This window comes from Pelodiscus sinensis, chromosome 6 (assembly GCF_049634645.1).
Source record: "Pelodiscus sinensis isolate JC-2024 chromosome 6, ASM4963464v1, whole genome shotgun sequence".
In the NCBI taxonomy this organism is placed as follows: Eukaryota; Metazoa; Chordata; order Testudines; family Trionychidae; genus Pelodiscus; species Pelodiscus sinensis.
The window spans coordinates 92,453,334-92,476,085 of NC_134716.1; the positions used below are offsets into that span (position 1 = coordinate 92,453,334).

General features: G+C 44.7%; 1 protein-coding gene across 4 annotated transcripts in view; it reads right to left on the bottom strand.

Moving 5' to 3' along the window:
* Positions 1-22,752, bottom strand: part of KIF2A (kinesin family member 2A) — a 95,848-nt gene that overhangs the window by 33,589 nt on the left and 39,507 nt on the right. For all 4 annotated transcript variants that reach the window (XM_006134427.4, XM_006134428.4, XM_006134429.4 and 1 more), the window contains exons 9-13: positions 10,460-10,622; positions 3,643-3,733; positions 2,101-2,164; positions 775-866; positions 156-298 (exon numbers count right to left, since the gene is read on the bottom strand). In XM_006134427.4, coding sequence (XP_006134489.2) covers positions 156-298; positions 775-866; positions 2,101-2,164; positions 3,643-3,733; positions 10,460-10,622 — 553 coding nt within the window. The remainder of the gene's footprint in view (positions 1-155; positions 299-774; positions 867-2,100; positions 2,165-3,642; positions 3,734-10,459; positions 10,623-22,752) is intronic.

Below are 22,752 nucleotides of genomic sequence, written 5' to 3' on the forward strand. Positions count from 1 at the left end.
CCGGTCATCTGAAAGCTCATGATACCATCTGCATGTTTTGTTAAGTCTATAAAGTGCTACCAGACCATTTGTTGTTTTTTAAGTTTATCTTATTATTGTGAAATTGTTCTGATTCACTGTAGTTTACACTGAAAAACTAAAAATATAATACATACCTGCAGCTGTTGCCTATTTCAATAAGCTTGAGTACATCTTCAACACATTTAACTTCCCGTTCCTGTAGTCCCACCACTTGGACCTGCTGTTTACCATCCTCAAGCACCCTTAATTTGGTCTTCCTGTTCAACAAGTCAAAAACCTTAAAAGAAATTGATTAGAACAAGAGGTCTTTAGGATACACTTAATTCCAAATAATAACAAAACTCAGAAAATTTCAACAAAGCAAACTTAGAAGAATGCTCTAAAGCAGTGGTCCCCAACACGGTGCCCGTGGGTTCTATGGCGCCCGCGGGGGCATTCGTGTGCGCCCGCCAAGTGCTTGGGGCTGGCCTGGCCCTGAGCACGTGGCGCACGCATGGTGCCGGAGCCGGCCCCGGGCGCGCGACGCTTGGGGGGGGCCCCGCCCCCGGGCGTGCGACGCTTGGGGGGGGCCCCTGCCCCCGGGCGCGCGGCAGGCGAACAGCCACACCCCCTGGCGCCCGGCAACCTCCAAAGGTTGGGGACCACTGCTCTAAAGAGCCACTTGAAAATATAATGAGAAAACCTCATGTAGTCAGTTCACAACCTGCATGTGTTCTCCGAAGATATTTTCCCAAACCAAGAACTTGCACTTACCTTTCCACTGTAAATCTCAAAAAATGTTGCATATACTTGAAGTTCTAACTTCTTATAGTTTGGCTTCTTTAGCATTAAAAAGACATCTCGAGCTGTGAACAAACAACATACAAAAATCTAGTTATGCATTTCAATCTAATCAAGAATATTTAATGCACAACTGTCTGTCCTATTGACATGTATCTCTTGCGTATTACAACTATAATTGGAAGAACCAGTCTCACTCACGTTTTCCATTCTATAGTGAGGTGTTGCTGCCCTCAAAGATTGACAGGGAGTTGACAGCCACATGCCCCCAGTGGGCAGAACCTGGAATGCCACACCAGCTCACTGAAAGCAGAGGGGTGGGCCAGGAATAGGAAGTATGAATGGGGGCCCTACAGCTCAGCTGAGCTGGAGCTATTTGGTAAGACGATCTTCCAACTCACTGCTGGAGAAGCAGCATGCAGAAGACCATCACTGTACCAAACACTCAAAGCTACCAGACACTGAAAAGCTGCTGGGATTGCCACTGGCAGTGTGCCCAGGGAGATGGAGAACCCAAGGATTCGGGTACACTCCAAAGGGAGGGTAGGAAGTAGCCCAGGGACAGCCAACAATAGTCCGGCTGCTTTGCTGCCTGAAGCTGGGTCAGCATGTTGCAGTCAGATCCCTGCCGACCAAGTGGTGGAATAATCTGCCATGGTTAGGGGCCCGCAACTGGCCCACCCTACTCCACTGGGTCCAGGTCCCTTTACCGCTCTGAACCAACTGAAGTCCAGAAGATTTTATATGATTTGGGTGCATCATCATACTTGAAGGCTTGAGCCAAGATGACGAAACATTGCACACCCCAGAGGGCCTGAGCTCCCCTTTTACTGTTTACCATTCTAAGCGAATGACAGCTAGGAGGAATGCATGCATCTGACGAAGTGGGTCTTCGCCCAAGCAAGCTTATGCTCCAATACATCTGTTAGTCTATAAGGTGCCACAGGACTCCTTGTTGCTTTAGGAGGAATGGTCTCCCTTGGAGACTGACAGGGAGGGATGGCCATGCACTCCTAAATATTCTAAGGCCTTCTTTTCAAGAGTTGATTCTCTTTGGAGTGAAAATTTAAAAAATATTTTGGAGAGCTTTGTGGGATCTCCTGTAACTCAATTCCTCATCCATTTATACTCCTCAAACTTTCTTAATTACACTGATACATACATATTTTGGTGCCTCCTCTCTAATATAGCACAGAATATACAGGCACTAAAATTAAAATGGGCATAACACAAAGTAGAATAATCTAGTCATCTCCAGCAACTGGCAAGAAAACAACATGCATCTACATGATTACTTACCTGCAAGTGCATAAATTCCTTTAGAACAATCTTGATTCTTTCCTGAAAAATCACCGCCCATAGTCTTAAAAAAAAAAAAAAAAAGCGGGGGGGAGAAAGAGGGGAGGCAGAATATGTTTATTGTTTATTATCAGACACACAAATGGTGTGATGTAATATCTTTTTATTGTACCAACTTCTGTTGGTGAGCGGGACAAGTTTTTGAGCTACATAGAGCTATTCTCAGACTCATAGACTTTAAGGTCAGAAGGGACCATTATGATCATCTAGTCTGGCCCCCCCTGCATAGTGCAGGCCACAGAATCTCACTCACCCCTCCCAGAATAATCCTCTCACTTATATCTCAGATATTGAAGCCTTCAAATACTTTGAAGACCCCAAGATGCAGAGAATCTTCTAGCTGTGATCTGTACCCTATGCTACAGAGGAAGACGAAAAACCTCCAGGGCCTCTGCCAATCTACCCTGGAGGAAAATTCCTTCCCGACCCCAAATATGGCGATCAGCTAAACCCTGAGCATGTGGGCAAGACTCATCAGCCAGACACCCAGAAAGTTCTCTATAGTAACTCCTATCATCCCGCCATTGACCTATTCCCACTGATAATGAATGGACAATTAGTTACCAAGATCATGTTATCTCATCAAACCATCCCCTTCATAAACCCATCTAGTTTAATCTTGAAACCAGATAGATCTTTTGCCCCCACTACTTCCCTTGGAAGGCCGTTCCAGAACCTCACTCCTCTAATGGTTAGAAACCTTGGTCTAATCTCAAGTCTAAACTTCCTACTAGCCAGCTTATATCCATTTGTTCTTGTGTCCACATTAGTATTAAGCTTAAATAATTCCTCTCCCTCCCTGGTATTTATCCCTCTAATATATTTTAAAAGTGCAATCATGTCCCCCCTCAGCCTTCTTTTGGTTAAGGTAAACAAGCCAAGCTCCTTGAGTCTCCTTTCATAAGACAGGTTTTCCATTCCTCGGATCATCCTAGTGGCCCTTCTTTGTACCTGTTCCAGTTTGAATTCATCCTTCTTAAACATGGGAGACCAGAACTGCACACAGTATTCCAAAAGGGGTCTCACCAATGCCTTATATAATGGCACTAACACCTCCTTATCCCTACTGGAAATACCTCGCCTAATACATCCCAAGATCGTATTAGCTTTTTTCATGGCCATGTCACAATGGCGGCTCATAGTCATTTTATAATCAACCAGGACTCCGAGGTCCTTCTCCTCCTCCGTTACTTCCAACTGATGTGTCCCCAGCTTATAACTAAAATTCTTGTTATTAATCTCTAAATGCATAACCTTACACTTCTCACTATTAAATTTCAGCCTATTGCTATCACTCCAATTTACAAGATCATCCAGATCTTCCTGTATGATATCCCGATCCTTTTCTGAATTGGCAATAGCTCCCAACTTTGTGTCATTCTACAGGCTGGTTATTAAATTAGTGAATAACTTAAGAGAAAGTGTGACAAAGAAAATTGTATTGTTGATGCATGTCTTAGTGAGCTTACAAGAATTGCTTACATGGGTTTTTCCACTGCCTGTTTGCCCATATGCAAAACATGTAGCCATTCCCCTTTCAAATATGGTCTCCACTAATGGTCGAGCTGTGAACCTTAAATCAAAAAGCAGAGCATTAGAGGTTTTCCATTGAAGTTTAGCGAAGTGAAATGTAAATCCAACATTTTCTCCCAATTTTAAGAATTCAACATTTTTCCCTAAACATTTTCATATTTGTTCAAAATTTACTGTTGGAAAGTTAAACTAAGAAAGACTGTCAAACACACAGGATTAAAACACTATTTTAAACAGTTTAATTTAGTTACATATACTGACAGTGGATTTGCATTAATAGAGTAATTCCTGCATAAGTTACTGTATTCGTCGTCAAACGTTAACTGTCACATCATGTTTTCTGCCTACCAACCTTTACTTACGCAGGAGCACCAAAAGGGAGAAGATTTTTTGCAAGCTCCCCAAATCCCTAAATTCTTTGTAGTTAAATTCCCTAGCAGATACATAGCCAAAAGACAAGGCAAAACAAACTCTTCTATAACAACCAAATCAGAAATGACTAGATCACAGCCATTCTCCCATCATTATGTAAGGGGACTGTTAGCCCCTTACTAAAACTCTGTGGGAGTTTTTGGTTCTCCAGCTCCCAGTGTCAAAAGGGGAAGGGTCCATGAGAAATCAGGGCCCTGAGACTGACAGACCCAAGAGACAATGGAAAGCAGCCAACACGCCAGCTCGGCCTGACTGACAGGTTGGACAGGCCAGTGAGGAAAGTGAGAGGCCAGGCCCCGTCCTCCCCGTGAGCTGGGATTGTTCTGGGTCTCTCTGAGCAAAGAGAAAGCTGAGAGACAACTAAGAGGAGCAAGCTGTGTGGAGAAGCAGTCCTGCAGCAACAGAGCCAGGCACATACAGCCCAAGGAGTGCAAGCTGTGCTGAGGGGCAGTTTTGCAGCAACAGAGCCAGGCACACACAGCCCAAGGAGTGCAGACCCTGTGTTGAGCAGCAGACTGGCAGTGCTCAGAGAGCCAAAAGGGACAGAGAACCAATGCAAGGACCTGGAGACTGGCAAAGCAGCACAGCCTGCAGCTGGGTGTGGTGAGCAGCTGGGACCAGCAAAGTGCGGGGAGAGGCTCTGGGCAGGGAGATATCACCAGCCAAGAGGCCCAGCAGGCCAGACTGGGAGAGGGGTCTGGCCACTTAGAGCTTGAGGCTGTGTGGTCACTGCCAGAGCAAGCGTGTCCAGCCTGCAGCCCCCCTGAAGCACATCCAGGGCTTCTAAGGGGCCTATAAGGAAGAGACTGTGGACTGTCCTTACACTCTGCAGACTGCTGTTTTGATGTCCCCATGCTACAGTGCAGGACGGTGTGTTCTCATTTAACCATTCTCATTTTTCCTTATTCTTTTCTCTTTAATCAGTTGATGTTTAATAAATTGTATTTGCTTTGAACCTTATGAAATGATCACTGGGCCAAGAAAGCATGCAGTGTGAAGAGAGCACCTCGGAGTGGGGACACCCTAACTCCTACCCCTAGTGACTACAAGGTCAGGGATTAAGCCCCAGGAAACCTGGACCCAGCCTTGTTGGGGTTTCGAGGACTCTGCTACTCAGGAGAGTGGAGGGGGAGCCCTCAGGATCAGGGAAGCCGTGGGGTAAAGAAAGTGGGAGCGGGGACTCAGATCCTTTCGCTGGTCCATTTCACCAGGGTGGTATAGAAGCCAGGAAAGTTCCCCACCATAGCGGGACCATTCCCCCGCTTACAATTAGAAGAAATACAGGTGTCACTACAAATGAAAGTTGTGTTTAGAATGGAATTAATTTGCACTACTTTTGATGAGAGTGAAATATGTGTATATTAAGTGACTATAAGATATGCACATGCTTGTTTGTCCAGACAAATACCTAAGTACACAGGTTTCCTAAGTTTAAGGGAAGGCCATTGTAAATTTCCTGTTTGAGGCTGGTTTGTTTAAATCTTCCATGGGTAAAAGACAACAAACCAGACAGACAGACAGAAAGAGAATAAGCATTTTAAGTTTAGATTTTTGAGAATTACATAATTTGCTATATTTAGGAGACAAATTCTTTGCTAGTAATAGGATACTGAGCCCTTTTGAAAAGATGATTTTCAGAACTCCAATTATTGTCAACCTAATTTACCATAAAAAACCCTATATTAACAAAACAAGAATGAACCCTTATTTATGAAGAAATTTGGGTACAGGATAAACTCAATGGAAAAGTGCACAATAATTATGCAGTTTATTTCAATTGTGTAATTAGCACTGGAACCGTTAAAGTTTAAAGTAACTAAAACTTTTTATCTCATACCTGCATTGAGCAGTAACACTAAATTCTGGAAATAGATATGTATACAGACTCTCTCCACCCACCTTCTATTTCAGGATTTTACAAAAACACCAATAAAATACCATTCTATATTGCTAAAAAGTTGTACTACTTAAGAACACTTGCTAAATTTAGAAAAACTCTAATTTCCCCAAATACAGTAGACTTCCAATAATCTGGAACCTTTGGGACCTAGGTGGTACCGGATTATCGGATATGCTGGACTATCAGGAGGTACTATAAAATGGTTTTTATATATATATATATATATATATATCACACACACACACACAATATACTGTATATAAAGTGTTTTTAACTTTTTTTATTATAGCACAAGCACTGTCCAGCATCACACAATGCCAGTGGCAGACTGACTCGGTCCTGTCCAGTTTCCCTCGGTTCAACTAATTCCCCTGCTGCCTTGTGACTCGTTTTTTGCCGAAGCTCACTCACTAGGCTCTTGCCACTTTGATGCTGGACTATCGGGAGTGCCATACAGTTGGATGCCGGACTATTGGATTTTTACTGTAATATGACTTAGGAGGTTTTTTAGCTGATGCTTTCTGTGTTACAAGCACATGATTCATGCACCATTCACATCACTACTATTATTCATAATAATTCTGCCCAAGTGTTTTTTTAAAAGGGACATTCTGAAAAATCCAGGTCCCTCTCTACGTTCTGTACAAGGATAAAACTAGAATGCAAGTGTTCTGATGTAAGCCCAAGACTCCCAGAGCACGTGAGTAATTGCTGTCCACCATTCTATGCATCGACTATAAAAGCTTATCTTGCTTCTTTCAGAAGAATGGTTTCTAACTAGAATCTTAATAAACAAACCCCTACATTAATTCATGGAAAATTTTCTGTGACTCAGCACTTAGATTCTTCTATAAGGAAGGCAACAGGGAAATAAAAATAGACTAGATAAAAAGTGGACATAGGACAACTTTGTCCATAGTCCAACATATTCATACACTGTAAAGCCAAAATGGACCATCGTGACCATCTAGCCTCATCTCTTACATAAAAAAAGGCCATAAAACTTCGCTGAATTAATTCTTGTACCCAACAGATCAGCCTAGATCATTAAATTATATTAGCCAAAACCAAAGAAATGAGATCTCTCCATCACATTACTTAAGAAAAATTGGTAATCAGCTAGCCTAGGACAAGAGGAGCAGATGATCATATTAATGATGTAATATTGCGCAATGGGTTAGGTGCATTATAGAAGTCATAAATATTCTTCCCAAGGAGGTAGCATTGGCAAGTGCCAGAAGCAGGATGCTGGAGCACATGAACTCATTCAATGTACTAATTCCTCTACTTATACAGGCAGTCCCCTGGTTACGTACAAGATAGGGACTGTAGGTTTGTTCTTAAGTTGAATCTGTATGTAAGTCGGAACTGGTGTCCAGATTCAGCCGCTGCTGAAACTGACCAGCGGCTGATTCCAGGAAGCCCGGGGCAGAGCAATTCTGCCTCGGGCTTCCTGTAGTCAGTGCTGGTCAGTTTCAGCAGCGGCTGATTTGGGGACACCTGGGGCAGAGCAGCTGGGGTGCTGCTGGATTGCTTTAGTAGCGCCGCTCGTCTGCGCTACTGGACCAACCCACCAGCACCCCAGCTGCTCTGCCCCAGGCGTCCTGATTCAGCCGCTGCTGAAACTGATCAGCGGCTGATTCCAGGAAGCCCGGGGCAGAACAACTCTGCCTCGGGCTTCCTGTAGTCAGTGCTGGTCAGTTTCAGCAGCAGCTGACTTGGGGATGCCTGGGGCAGAGCAGCTGGGGTGCTGCCGGATTGCTTTAGTAGCGCCGCTCGTCGGCGCTAGTGGACCAACCCACCAGCACCCCAGCTGCTCTGCCCCAGGCGTCCTGATTCAGCTGCTGCTGAAACTGACCAGCAGCGGCTGAATCAGGACGCCTGGGGCAGAACAGCTGGGGTGCTGCTGGGTTGGTCCAGTAGCGCCCAGAGCAGCTCTGCGGGAGCAACCGGCAGCACCCCAGCTGCTCTACCACAGGCATCCAGAGAAAAGCCTGGTCTGCTGCGTGTCCCCCCCCTCCCCACCCCAAGCAGACCAGGGAGATGCGGGCGGCGGACCGAGATGCGCCGCGGTCCCGCCACCCGGGTCCTCCGCGGCTTTGCTCTGCGTCTCCCTGGTCTGCTGGTCTCCAGCAGACCAGGGAGACGCGGAGCAAAGCCACGGAGCACGCGGGCAGCGGGACAGCCCAGACGTGCCGCAGCTGTCTCGCTGCCGGCGTCCTCCGAGGGGGGGCAGACCAGGGAGACGGGGAGCAAAGCCTCGGAGGACGCCGGCAGCGGGACAGCGGCTTTGCTCTGCGTCTCCTTGGTCTGCTGGGGGGGACTCCCCCTCGCCCCCCAGCAGACCAGGAAGACGCGGAGCAGCTTCTCTCACCCCGGAGGATGCGGGTGGCTGGACCGCGGCGCATCTGGGCGCCCCGCCACTCCCGACCTCCGGGGTGAGAAAAACCCCGTTCGTAACTGCGGATCCGACATAAGTCGGATCCGCGTAACTCGGGGACTGCCTGTATATGCTTTTCCCAAATTAAAAATTTCCTTCACTCTTTCCTCAGAAGAAAGTACTATATCTCTAGAAGGTTTGAAGAGGTCACAAATGCCAGAAAGTGCTTTAAAAAAGCAAACTCTAAATAGGAAATCCTAATAAAAAAAGCCTGAAAGATTCCTGGAATATACTTAATTTATTAGGGGACATCAATTATGCAGAAGTGGGGTCACAAACTTTCCTTCTAGTGATAATTTTATTTGTCCTCTTCCAACTACTTGAGAGAGTTTGTTACAGTGAATATTACGTCATAAAACCCCTCAGGCACAGAAAAGCCTGAAGGAAGACACTGCAGAGTCCATTTTCTTCCAAGACTGTTTACATCTGACAGTGTACATGAAGTGTCTTTTTTCTTCTGGTATGCTGACTTCAGCCTGTTTTCTCATCTGAAGTGGGGGATATTATTATTATGGGGGAATATTGCCATAGGTTGCAAGTTATATCATCTTTTATACTTATTACAAAAAATATGGTCCGTCTATCCTGAGACTATGCACACAACTCTCTATATAGGATTTGACATTATAGTACATTTCTATTATAGTAGAAATGTATGTTGCCTAAACTGTATGTGCTTTAACTCAAGTCAGAAACACAAATATATCTAAGAAATGTTTAATAAAACAAAGAATTGACAGTTCAAAAGCTAGAATGTAACCAAGCACAAAAATGCTTTAAGTTTACTCATAGTATGCTTCTTAGGTACAATCTTAGGCTTTAAGAAAGATTAGTCCTTCCTGAAAATCCAGAAGAAAAGTCAAGATTTCCAAGTAAGATGTGATATCACTTTTCTTATATATTTAAAAAGATGACATTGGCAGACTGCCATGAAATACTGCAACAACACTAGGTCATCCAGAAAAGAAATGACAGACACGTGATCAGGCAGCACAGCTGCACATTCCTGATTGCCAAATTTAAGAACTTTCAGTATGCAAAGTTGAAAATTTAAAATCTTGAATTAAACTGGAAGAAATGATCACACTAAATCTTCTTTTCTTTATGACAAAATTCAATGGTGGGAACGCATCAACACACATATAACTTGGTTTCAAATACTTCTTTAGTGAGAGGTCTAAATTTGATGATCCTCCTAATGAGAAAAAAAATGGAAGAGAAGACGGTAGATCTTATATGAAGGAACGAGAGAAATCTATATTAACATAAAAGAGAGCCAAGATTTACTGTTTCAGTATATGTGAAAGAGATTATGTATAAAAAATATGCATGCAAGAAGCTTTTATTAAGTTTTATGAAGGGAACTGTGCACAATGATCTAAATACATAAACTTAAAAACCCCTTTCGGAGTTAAATAGTAAAAAGATAAGAGAAATAACAGCAAAGGAAAAATGAAAGTAAAGAAGTATAGCGATTGGAGAAAGGTAGGTTACTAAGTAGCAGGCAAGATGTTTGAGAGAGCATGCAAAACTGCTAACCGTTTCCTCAGGACAGAGACTAGCACTGAATGGGTGGAGGGATTAGTGGGGGGGAAAACAAAACAGAAAAAGAAACATGCAAAGACATAGATATGCTCCAGTTTGCATCAAGAAAGGGCTTTTAAAGTAAGGAAGGTGATTTTTATCTGGATCCTAACATGATCAGAAGATAGTAGGGTGGTCAGAGGAAAAGGTTAATGAGATCATACACTACATGCATGAGAAGTAAAGAAGCAACATTCTCCACGTTAGTCTAGAAAACAGAGAATCGGTGAAAAGCAGAAAAGTACAAGAGACAAAGCAAATGGAAGTGAAGGGACAGATGAATTCAGCATAAATTGAGTTAAGAAATACATGGCAGTGGCCAACTGAAGACCAATTGGAGGAGAAGGAGTAAAGTGTAGGGTCAAAGTGAAGAGAATAGGAAAATAATCACAAAAACTGAACACACATACCTGTAAACCATTTCATTAGGAGCACTGTCATCAAAGGCATAGTCAAACCGAAAAGTTTGGTTTTCTAGGTACCTTGTTAAATCCACCTTTTGTTTTGGTTCATGTACCATCACAACATCTTTACTAGGAATTGTGATTACATCAAGGTCTTTCATTACAGTTTCTATAAAATAAATGATTAATATATAAATATATATCTATAAAAGCTATTGATGCATATTAATTTTTACACCATTTTGTCAACTACATTCTTACACTATCCAAGGTAATGCAGCTGGTCCTCATAAATGGGATGCCAAGGAACCCTGCTTCTGATAGCTACATTTTTTTTAAAAACCTCAGGTATATTATGATTTGTAAGTATAATTCCATCTTGGGAGTCCTCGTGATTACACAAATTTAGTAAAGTTCTGAAAGTGCAGTTTCTGGGCTCCTTTCTAATATCACTTGAAAGAATGATAGTTTCATAATTCACAATTGTCTGTTTGTTCTATGATTAGTTTTGCAAAAAATGCTTTAGTTTTTTTTAGAAGTTTTATTTATCACCTATAAAACAGTTACCTACCTTTCATAACGGTTGTTCTTCAAGATGTATTGCTCCTATCCATTCCATTTAGGTGTATGTGCATACATGCACGATTAATGGAAGGTTTTTCTCTCAGCAATACCCATTGGACTAGCAGGGGAGCCCCCTGGAGTGGCACCTCCATATCAGGGCCCTTGCCAGCTCTCCGCCCTCAGTTCCTTCTTGACGAAACTTTCCGACAAAGGGTAGGCATGCAGGATTTGGAATGGACATGAGCAACACATCTAGAAGAACAGCTACAAAAGGAAGGTAACTATTTTTTCTTCTAGTGATTGCTCATGTCCATTCCATTTAGTTGACCCCCAAGCTAGAATATTGGAGATGATGTCTAGTGTTCACAGGTGATTAATGAGCCCCGCTCAGTCAGGCAGCTCAAGGCAGGAGCCCTGAGCCTCTGACTAAGCGGGGCTGATTACTCACCTGTGAACCTGTGCTGCCCCACAGCTTACAGGGAAGACTGGTGGGGTCAGAGACTAACTGGAAACCGACTGCAAAACAGCACTGCCAAACACTGCATCATCCCTGGCTGGCTGAGCTATTGCATAATGATTTGTGAACAGGTGTACCAAAGAACAAATGGCTGCCATGCAGATATCGAAGATGGGCACCTGCGCCAAAGGCAGCCAATGAAACCTGGGCTCAAGTGAAGTGCGCACTGAGAGCAAAAGCTGGTATTTGGACCAGGTCATAACATGCTCTAATACAGGATGTAATCCAGGAAGAAATACGCTGGGCTGAAACAAGAAAACCCCTCATCCTTTGTGTTATTGAAATGAATAGTTGGAGTAACCTACGGAATGTCTTTATTCTCTCTAAATAAAAAGCCAAAGCACGTCTCAAATTCAAGGTATGTAGACGTTATTCTTTATTGCTAGTGTGTGGTTTCGGATAGACAAACACTGGTAGAAAAATGTCCTGGTTAACATGGAATTGTGATACCACCTTAGGCAAAAAGACCAGGGCTATGTCTACACTGGCACGATCTTGCGCCTTAGCTATGCAAATGAGGCTAAACGTGGAATATCGCCAAGCCTCATTTGCATAGATAATGAGCCGCCATTTTTGCAGAAGAGGCTCCTGCGCAAGAAGCAGCGGTCTACCCTGCCCCTTCTTGCACAATGCCGCTTCACTGATTATTTTCAGGAATAACGGCATTGCACAAGAGGGTTTTTCTTGCACAAGAAGGGGTCGTGTAGACAGCTCCTTGCGCAAGAGCCTCTTCCGCAAAATGACGGCTCGTTATATATGCAAATGAGGCTCGGCGATATTCCACGCTTAGCCTCATTTGCATAGTTCTGGCACAAGATCGTGCCAGTGTAGACATAGCCCAGATGTGGGCATAGTCTGTCTTCATCCTTGAAGAAAACAGTGTAAGGGGGCTCCGAGGTTAAAACCTAGAGCTCTGATACCTATCTGGTAGATGTGATGACTCTCAGAAGTGATTTTTTCCATTAACCGTGCAATAATGAGCACATTGCCAATGGCTCAAAGGGAGGTCCCATCAGTCTTGTGAGGATCAGATTAAGGTCCCAGGGTGGCAGAGGCTGACACACATGCAGATAAAGCCTATATAATCCTTTCAAAAAACAGTATATACACCATGGGATTTGCAAATACAGGCTTGCTCTGACTACTCAGGTGGAAAGTGGAGATAGCCGCAAGGTGAACCCTAAGTGAATAAAATGGATAGGTCCTGTATCTTAAGATCTAATGGGTAGTCCAGAATAGCTGGACCAGAGCTTCCATTAGGGGTACACTCCTCTAAGAAGAGCAGATTGAGAAATGCTTCCACTTCAGATACGTGGCTTTAGTGGAGGGTTTCCCACTACCGAACAGCACTCTCTGAACAGATTCAGGGCACTGCTGTTCCAGCCCCATCAACCACAGAGCTTCCAAGCCATGAGATGGAGGGACCAAGTGACAGAGCCAGCCGTGGTCCTAACTTCTGAGTTAAGTCTGGGAGTAAGTGGAGGGTTATGGAATCCTCTACTGAGAGATCTAGGAACGCTATGAACCAATGCTGGCGGGACCACTCTAGATGCCAGGATCAGAGAGATGACTTGAATTCTTGCACCCTGAGGAGCACTCTGTGAATCAATGGGAAGAGGGAAGGCATAGGAGAGGTGGATGGCCAGGGTACCTGGAAGACATTTCCCAGGCAACCTGGGACTGTAATTCAAGGAAGAGCAGAAGACACTTCCTGCTGCTGTGAGTTACAAATAGGTTGAGGTGGGGAAATCCCCACCTGCGGAAAATGTTTAAGGCTATATCCACTCAGAGACCCCTCGTGTCAGAAAGGACCTGCTGAGGCAATTTGTGAGGGTATTTTGGGTCCCTGGGAGGTATGCAGCCCCCAATTGGATGGCATGTGTTGTACAGAATTCCCAGAGAGGTAGGGCTAAATCCTGCTGGAAAGGGATAACAAGTGGAGTTCCGCAAGGGTCTGTTTTGGGACCCGTACTGTTCAATATCTTCATCAATGATGTACATATTGGGATAGAGAGTACGCTTATTAAGTTTGCAGATGATACCAAACTGGGTGGGGTTGCAACTTCTTTGGAGGATAGGGACATAATTCAAAATGACTTGAGCAAGTTAGAGAAATGGTCAGAGGTAAACAGGATGAAGTTTAATAAAGAGAAATGCAAAGTGCTCCACTTAGGAAGGAAAAATCAGTTCCATACATACAAGATGGGAAACGACTGTCTAGGAAGGAGCATGGCAGAAAGGGATCTAGGGGTCATAGTGGACCACAAGTTGAATATGAGTCAACAGTGTGATGCTGTTGCAAAAAAAGCAAAAATATGATTCTAGGTTGTATCAACAGATGTGTTGTAAGCAAAACTCGTGAAGTCATTCTGCCGCTCTACTCTGCACTAGTTAGGCCTCAGCTGGAGTACTGTGTCCAGTTCTGGGCACCACATTTCAAGAAAGATGTGGAGAAATTTGAAAGGGTACAGAGAAGAGCGACAAGAATGATTAAAGGTCTAGAGAACATGACCTATGAAGCCAGGCTTCATGAACTGGCCTTGTTTAGTTTGGAAAAAAGAAGATTAAGGGGGGACATGATAGCGGTTTTCAAATATCTAAAAGGGTGTCACGAGGAGGAAGGAGAAAATTTGTTCCTCTTGGTTTCTGAGGACAGGACAAGGAGTAATGGGCTTAAAGTGCAGCAAGGGAGGTTTAGATTGGACATTAGGAAAAAAATTCCTAACTGTCAGGGTGGTCAAATATTGGAATAAATTGCCAAGGGAGGTGGTGGAATCTCCCTCTCTGGAGATATTTAAGAACAGGTTAGATAGACATCTGTCAGGGATGGTGTAGACGGAGCTTGGTCCTGCCTTGAGGGCGGGGGGCTGGACTCGATGACCTCTCGAGGTCCCTTCCAGTCCTATGATTCTATGACAAAAGGGGAAAGGAATGAGCTCCACCCTTTCTGGTGATCTAGAATAGAGGTCCACAACCATAAGCGGGTGGGGACAAAAATGAGGGGTTCAGTGTGCAGGACAGAGCTGCCAGTGAGTGAGATAGGAATGGGTTGCAGGAGGTGGGGTGCAGGAGGGCAGGGTCTGGAAGGGAGTTTGGTGAGAGGAGAGGGTGTGGGCTGGGGGTACAAGAGGAAGTTTGGATGTGGGAGGGAGTTTCGAGGGGAGAAATGCAGAGATCGTGGTAGCGATAGTGATGGTACGACGGTGATCGTTGCGGTGATCTATGATATCGGTCTCTAGTGGAGACATAATGAGAAGCACGATGGTTTTCAGAGCAGATTGAAGCTGGTGACCAAGGTCCCGGAAAGAACCGTGCTCTTTCAGGCATGAGTGAAGGGGTCCGCACGCGCCTTGATTTGAAGGGCACCTCATTCGGCACCGAACAATCTGCAGGAGAAGACGGTGCCGTTTGAAGTGGTGTGGTCCCGGTCGCATGGCTGCTCTGGGGTTGAATCAGTGGTGCTGCGGGAGTTAACAGCTGTGCCGGTGCCGGAGGAGGCTGCGGTGCAGAGTGTTGTACGGTGCCGCTGGCCACCTGCAGTGCCTGAGTCGGCGCCGTTGCTTGCAGCACCGCAGGGAGCAAGGTCTCATCAGCTGGCACCATGGGCATGGGTGCCGGCGGAATTGTCATTGACTGCGCATGCGCAGTATCAGCCAGTGCCGGAGCCGCCAGGTATGGAAAGACTTGGACCCTGCACTCTCTCAGGCAAGTGGGCACCACTGCCATATATTTGGAGAAAACCCTGGGGGTCGTAGAAAGGCCAATGGGAAGCACCATAATCTAGTAATAGTCCTGGATCAAAAAGTCCATCAGGATGAAAGACCAGGCAGGTTGGAAGCTGGATAGAAAATTGATGAAGGATCAGTCTGTTGTGTGAACTGCTATGCTATCCCCAGGTGCTCCTTCAAAATCCCAATTTGGAGCATTAGTCCTTGTTAGAGGGACCTGCTGTTTGATGCCTATTATTTCTCCCATTCGCATTCCTGCCTCTGCTCCTCGTAAAGTCTATCCTAGGGCCCAGCTGGAATGACTGGGGTGGAGGCCTAGGATTGAAGGTCTGGGTATAAAAGCCCAGAGACTTCAGCATAGCCCTTAAGTTCTTTAAGCTATGGAGCCTGCTATCAGTTTGGTCGGAGAAGAGGCCAGAGCCTTCAAATGGCAAATTCTAAATGGTTGTCTGGACCTCCAGGCAACGCCAGGGACCTGCAACCAGGAATTTTGCCTCATTACAACCATGGTGGCCATCGTGTGGGTGGTGGAATTGGTCTGGTCAAGTCAAGTGATTGCAGAGCTTAGAGACACACGATCTTTTCTTAGTCTGTCATCATCCCAAACTCTTGGTGGGAATCCTTTCAAGCACCCATCAGAAGTTATAGGCATACCTGCTCAGTATTACTTGCTGATTCATAGACTCATAGAACACTAGAACTGGAAGGGCCCTCAAAAGGTCATAGAGTCCAGTTCCCTGCCATCATAGCAGGACCCAGTACCCTCTAGACCATGGGTTCCCAAACTGGGGGGCGTGAAGAAATTCCGGGGGGGAGGGGGGGGGGCGGGGGGGGCGGAGGTGACCCAGCTCCCCCCCATCAATCCTCCCCCTCTAAGTTTTGCTGCTATTTTTGTTTTTCGGCCCCGGTCAATCCTTTTTTTTTTTTTTTGCTCAACAAGTTTTGCTGCTGTTGGGGAATGGGGGAGAGAGGAGAAGAGCATGAGGGTTTCTCAAAAATCAAAAAGGTGGCATAATGCCGAAAAGTTTGGGAACCACTGATCTAGACCATCCTGAGCTGGATACCATTGATGATGTAGACCTTGCAGCCCAGTAAATCCAATTTTTGGGCTCTTTGCTCTTAGGGGAAGAGCCCAGCTAACTCTGATTCTCTATGGTTAGCATCTTGGACAACTAACCAGGGTGCTCAGCAGATGGTGGGTGAAAAGGTGCTCATCACCCACTTGAGGGACATATTACCTGTGCTCCACTCCTCTGGCAATGAGAGGAATGGAAGCTGGGGTCTGCCAAAGGGCCTTGGTTATCTTGCCGACTGTCTTATTTAGATGAAGTGCCACCCTAAGTGGACCCTCAGTCCTAGTATATTATCTGGCTCAGCCGATGCATCACCCCCTAGAAGTGTTCTGGGTGACTCCTTACAAGGTCTAGAGTCCAACGTAGGGGGCTCTGGCAGTGGTGTTGCAGACTGGGGTGCTCAGGGCACTGAGTAGATGGAACCTGATCAAAAGGTGCTAGTGCCCTGGTCTGACTGAAGGTCCATGGGATCCAAAAAGGTCACTACACTGGAGGCTGCCACTGGGGTGGCCAACTAGGCTGGTTGCACAGAGGCACTTTGGGGCCCAGAGTGGTGCCAGGAGTAAGATTGGCCCCCAGAGTGAAACTGATGGATGGTCACTCTAGAAACAACCAATTCTGTCTCCACTTCTGAGGTGTGGTGGAGGTCCAGTAATCGGTGCTACGAAATATGTTTCACTATGGCTGTGGACTTCCCTTGGTGCCAGACAACAGGAGGGGGAAGCATATGGCCGGGTGCCAGTACTGCGACCGGTGCTACCACCAGTGCTGGTGCAGTAAGCAAAGACAAAGATGGTGCTAGTGCAGTCATAGTCAAGGCCAATGGCATTTTACAGTAGCGTGACTAGGGACATATTCTTGGCGCATGCCATGAGATTTTTCTCCTATCGTATCTTCTCTTCGGTTGCAGCACCAAAGACTGGGAGCAGTGCCAAGCACTGGTGCTTTGTCTCAGTGCTGGGGAGAATTGAGACATGCTTGCAGCCTCCTGTAATGCTGGTGGATTATGACTACCTGGTAGAGTCTGAGACGTAAGTGGGAAAGAGTTCACACTCCATGAGGAGGATTTTCAACTGCATATCCCTCTCTGTCTTGGTTTGTGGTTTAAAAATTTGACAGATCATGCTGCTTTCTGAGGCTATGTCTACACTGCATTCCTCTTTTGAGAGAGGAATGCAAATGCAGCCAAGTGAAATTGCAAATGAAGCGTGGATTTGAATTTCCCGTGCTTCATTTGCATAATGGCGTCTGGGTGTTTTTTCAAAATACCCAGACGAGGTTGTTTCAGAAAAAAGTCTTATTTCGAAATAATCCTTACTCCTTAAAAAATAAGGTTTAGGGGTTATTTCGAAAGGGTTTTTTCCCCCGAAATAACCCCATCTAGATGGCAGGTTGTTTTCTGAAATAGGGTATTTCAAAAAAATGCCCAGACACCATTATGCAAATGAAGCACGGAAAATTCAAATCCACTCTTCATTTGCAATTTTGCTCGGCTGCATTTGCATTACTCTCATGAAAGAGCAATGCAGTGTAAACATAGCCTGAAAGATGAGGTACACTAAGACAATTGAGATACGCATTGTGCACATCACCACAAGGTATAGGCTTTAGGCACTTTGAACAGGGCTGGAAGCCCTGAGGCCCGGTATGCTCCAGGGTGGGGGAGAAGCATGAGGTGAGAAACCCCACAACTAACCAACTAATTATAATAAGTAGAAACAACTTAAGAACGCTAAAACTATTACTAGAAACAACTGCTAACTAACTGGTGAACGAAGGAACCAATGAGGTTGTACTTGCAAAGAGCAAGAGAAGTGCATTCCAATAGCCAGGGCTCGCCGAACCAAGGCAAGCCCTGCTCGCCAGCCGTGCTGTCCAGCGATCTGCGCATGCACAGATCGTTCTGCGCATGCGCAGATCGCCCGAACCTGGCTCTTCCGGGTTACAATCTACTCGCCACAGGCGAGTAGATTGTATTATTTGTCGAGCCCTGCCAATAGCCATCACGGGCCGTAAGCAGGACCTGAGGAGGTGGAAAGATGGCATGGGTATATATGCACTGATATGGAGGCATCACTCCAAGGAGCTCCCCTGCCAACTAACAGGCACTGCTGAGGAAAAAACCTTCGATTTAGGTGTGAGTGTGTTGCGTGCACGCCTAAATAAAACTGATATGAGCAATTAGTTGAAGAATATGGCAAAGATTATTGCCTTATTTTTTGCTTTTTAAAATAAATTACTCATTACATCCCTTCTGAGCTGGACAACTACAATCCAACATTAGTTCAACTACAGGTTGGATCTCGCTGGTCTGACACCCTCGGGACCTGATTGGTCCCGAATGAGGGGTTTTGCCAGACTAGGGGAGGTCCCTCCTCTCCTGACCCAGGCTGCCACTGAGTTAGGGCCTCAACCCCCCAGGGCTCTCTAGATGCTGTTGCACCCGCTGCTGCCAGAGCTGGAACCCCACAGCCGGAGCTCTGCAGCTGGAGTAGAGATTCACAGCTGCCTGGCTCCACGGCCTCCGCTGGAGCCCAAGCCCCACGGCCGGGATAGAGCTCTGCAGCTGCCTGGCTCCACTGCCACTGAGGCGGAGGCTGGGGCAGGAGCCCCATGGCCACTGCTGGGGCTAGGACCAGAGCTCCCCGCTGTGCTGCCCGTTTCCTCCACACATACACAGCTCCTGGCTGAGTCCACGGTGCCCCCTTGAGTGCTCCTGCCCCATCACCAGACCTCCTTATCTCTGGGTTCTGTGGTCCAGAAACATCTGTGATCAGTGCCAGACCATGGATGTTGCTGGACCAGGAAGTCCCAGTTAAGAGAGGTACAACCTATATTAGTCTTAAATTCATAAGTATAATTATCTATATGGCTGGAAATGTTTACAAATTGCACCATTTATTTTCCACATATGCTCCTTAACTTTTTATAGCTATACCCTTATCATATGAAGATTTTTCAACCGTGGAACCACTCTCCCCACATTTTTATCCATTCGCAATCACTCCAGGAGAAGTTTCTTTAGTCAGCAAAACATAAAAACTGATCTTTACAATTTTGTTCAGATGAAGTGAAACTCCGTTTTAAGTGATTTTGTTAGAAGAAAAGGCTGCAAATTTTTAAAAGGATGTTGCTTATCTTCTCAAACAAACAAAAGAAATGAATTTTTAAGTTCATTAAACTATAATTACTACACATCACTAGAGTTTTTTAATTGGATGAGATGTATTAATCAGGAAAGCACCACAGAGAACCCAATCATCTACAAGATGCACAAAAATAAAGATCCTTTGTATGCACAGTCAAGACCAATGATATTCCCTGCTTCTTTCTGTATATAAAATCTTTGAAGTATACTATTTAACAATATGATGAACTTTTTCACAATGAGATGGAAAGCTTTGACTTCAGTAATTAAGTTTTGATTCTTGCATCATCTTTTGTAACTTCTTATGATCTGTGCAATTAAAAGTATAAATCCAAATTACCAAGCAAATGAAACAGTTTTCAAGTGCAGTACTGCAAATTTAGAATATGCGTTGTTCTGCAGAAAATGCAGAACTGAAACAGAAGAATATGGATCAAAGGAGAATATAATACGTTTTCTTTTAATCAAATCTGTATATTATCTCTAAGTAATCAGTGTACATATAGGATAGTCAAATATTGTTAATGGTGCCTGCTATAATCATCTGATCACAGCCTATGCTATTTGAAAGCCAATCCAAATTTATTTTACTTTATGTTAATTACTGAACTTTACAGTTTAACATTAAGGTATGAATAAGTCTTGCTGTATTGTATGACCTAGGATGATCTCATTATACTAATCTTTACTTGAATCAATATTTTTAAAAACTGAACATTTTTCAATCTCAGAATCTACCCTTTTCCTAAGAAACTATCAATAGGTCACTCAAACAACATCTTCTGATCATTTGAATCTTATTAGCAGGCCTAGTTTTTGCAAGTCCTCAATGCATGGAATTCCCACGGACTTCAGTGAGTTTGGTGTGTGTATGACTGGTAGAAACTGAGTCTTATGTCCAAATGAGGAACATTAACAGGTAAAAACTACGTTTTTTGAATAGATAGGTTATTCCTTTGTTAATATAGTATGCTCCCTCTTCACCTTCTCTCCCTTCAAGCTACCAGAAATAAGTCTTTCTTCTCTTAGAACTAGAACAGCGGTGCGCAACTCAAGCGGCTCACGGTTCCCTTCCTAGGGACTCGCAGCATTTGGATCTGGCTGGCCGCTTTTCCTGACTTCCCGGCACAGCTTCCACAATTAAAAAAAAAAAGTGTGCATATTTTTCAGAACATTATTAAATATATTAAGTGTACACCTGACTTTTTTGTTATGGTTCTTCCATAATGAATTATTTTAGTTTCTAATGCAAATGCAAAACATCAATTTTATATCCCATTTCCAATCAACTGCTCATCTTCCTAGCATCCTCCATAGAATCAGTTCCTCCACTGATGTTAATCAATACAGAGGATTGGAACAGAACCCGATGATTCTGCATGACAAGACACCTGCAAGTCATGACTTACGATCACAGGCTGCCATTTTCTGTTTCCTCTCTAATTAGCTTTGTCAAATTAGTTATCATCTATGGTATTCTCCACAAGTATATTATATTCATAGGTCGTACTTTAATGGAAATGAATTGACATGCTAAAAGGAAAACTGAACTGCTACCAAATTCATATGCTGAATGTTTAACCAACCAGGTTGTTGGAAGCAGTTTTAAATAACCTGCAACTGTTTTATCGGTATGAAAACAATCAAGAAATAATGAAAGAAGAAACCTGGCAAAGAGGCAAGAGAGAAAAGCTCTCACTGTGTATAAATAGTGTACCTTTCTCTACCTCCCCTTTTCCAAAATTCTCCTGTCACTTCCTGTCTTGCTGAAGATACTCCAAAATGTGTCATTGTGGGATAATTCCAAAAGATTCACTGCAGCCTGTTGGTATTTTGAAGGTATGAAAAAAGGCTCTGAAAACTTCAGCCAACCAAGATATCACTGAAAATGTTAACAGAAGTGAAAAACAATTGACCACCTTTTTAAACTGTTCTTCTTCAAGATGTACTGCTCACATCCGTTCCATTCAGAGTGCACATATCCACATGCATAGTTGGAGACCTCCACCTTAGCAGTATCCGTAAAATCAGATGTGGTGCTCATATTGTGGTATATCAGGGACCACTGGTCCTGCACCCTCTTGGTTCCTTCATACCAACAATTCCAACAGAGGGACAGGAGAGCATGGAATGGAATGGACATGTGCAACACATCTCAAACAACAGTTATGAAAAGATGGATAATAATTTATTTTTCGACTGCTTACTCATGTCAATTCCATTCTAGGTGACTCACAATCAGTACCCTCAGAAGCAGGCTTAAGGTTCGTGGCACTTCATCTTGCAGCATCAATCCCATTCTTATTAGGTAAGCATGTAATGAGATACAGATATGCGTACTGAGGGCCAGGTAGCAGCCTGACAGATCTATTGGATCAGCACCTGCACCACAAGGCCATCAGTGATGCCTGCAGCTTAGTTGAGTGGGCCATCACGAACATTGGCAGGGGCACCTTCACCAGTCTATTACAGTAATGGATACAGGCCATGAACCAAGACGTAATTCTCTGGTTGGACATAATACGAACCTTCATCCTGTCTGCAACAGCACCAAGGTATATGGCAGGCCCAGGCTGTGTAAGCAAGCATTATGAAGAGGGATGGTGTCACCTGAAGCTAGTATCCCTTCTTGCAGAACCCTGGCAAGGCTTTGGCAACAGGGCTGGTCCAGAAGCACTTCTGAGCAGACTATGACGTACACATACCCAATGAGTGAAAAAATGGCCTGGGCATCACTTACCCAATGCAGTCCAGCATCCATCTGCTTGGAAAAAAGACCCAATCCATCAAAAAGCAATTACTGAATTGAAGTCTGCATCCTCTCTGAAAACCATCATTTGGAGCCACAAGGTCATCTCATGATGCAAGTTCCCCTTGAGCCCCATTCAGGGGATCAGGGCTGCAGCAGAGAGAGATCTCTCCTCCAACCCAAAGCTTTAACGGTCAGCATGAAGGAGCCCCTCCCTACCAGCCCTAGCACTGTGCTGCCAGCCAGTGGAAGGGAACCCCTCCTCACCAGCCCCAGCAGGAAGATGCCAAAGAAATCCCATACCCTCAGGATCCCAGGCCCCTACACTCAGGATACTGGATATGTTGAGCAGTGGCAGGTGGAATCCAGTGCCAGTGGTTTACTATGTACCAATGCAGAGGTGTTTGCTGATTCTTGGCAGGAGGGCTCAGGCAACAGGCAAAGGCTGACTGCATTAGGAGGGCTTGGAGGCAGACATCCTTCTTCTTCTGAGTTCATGGCTGAAAGCTCTTACAAATGC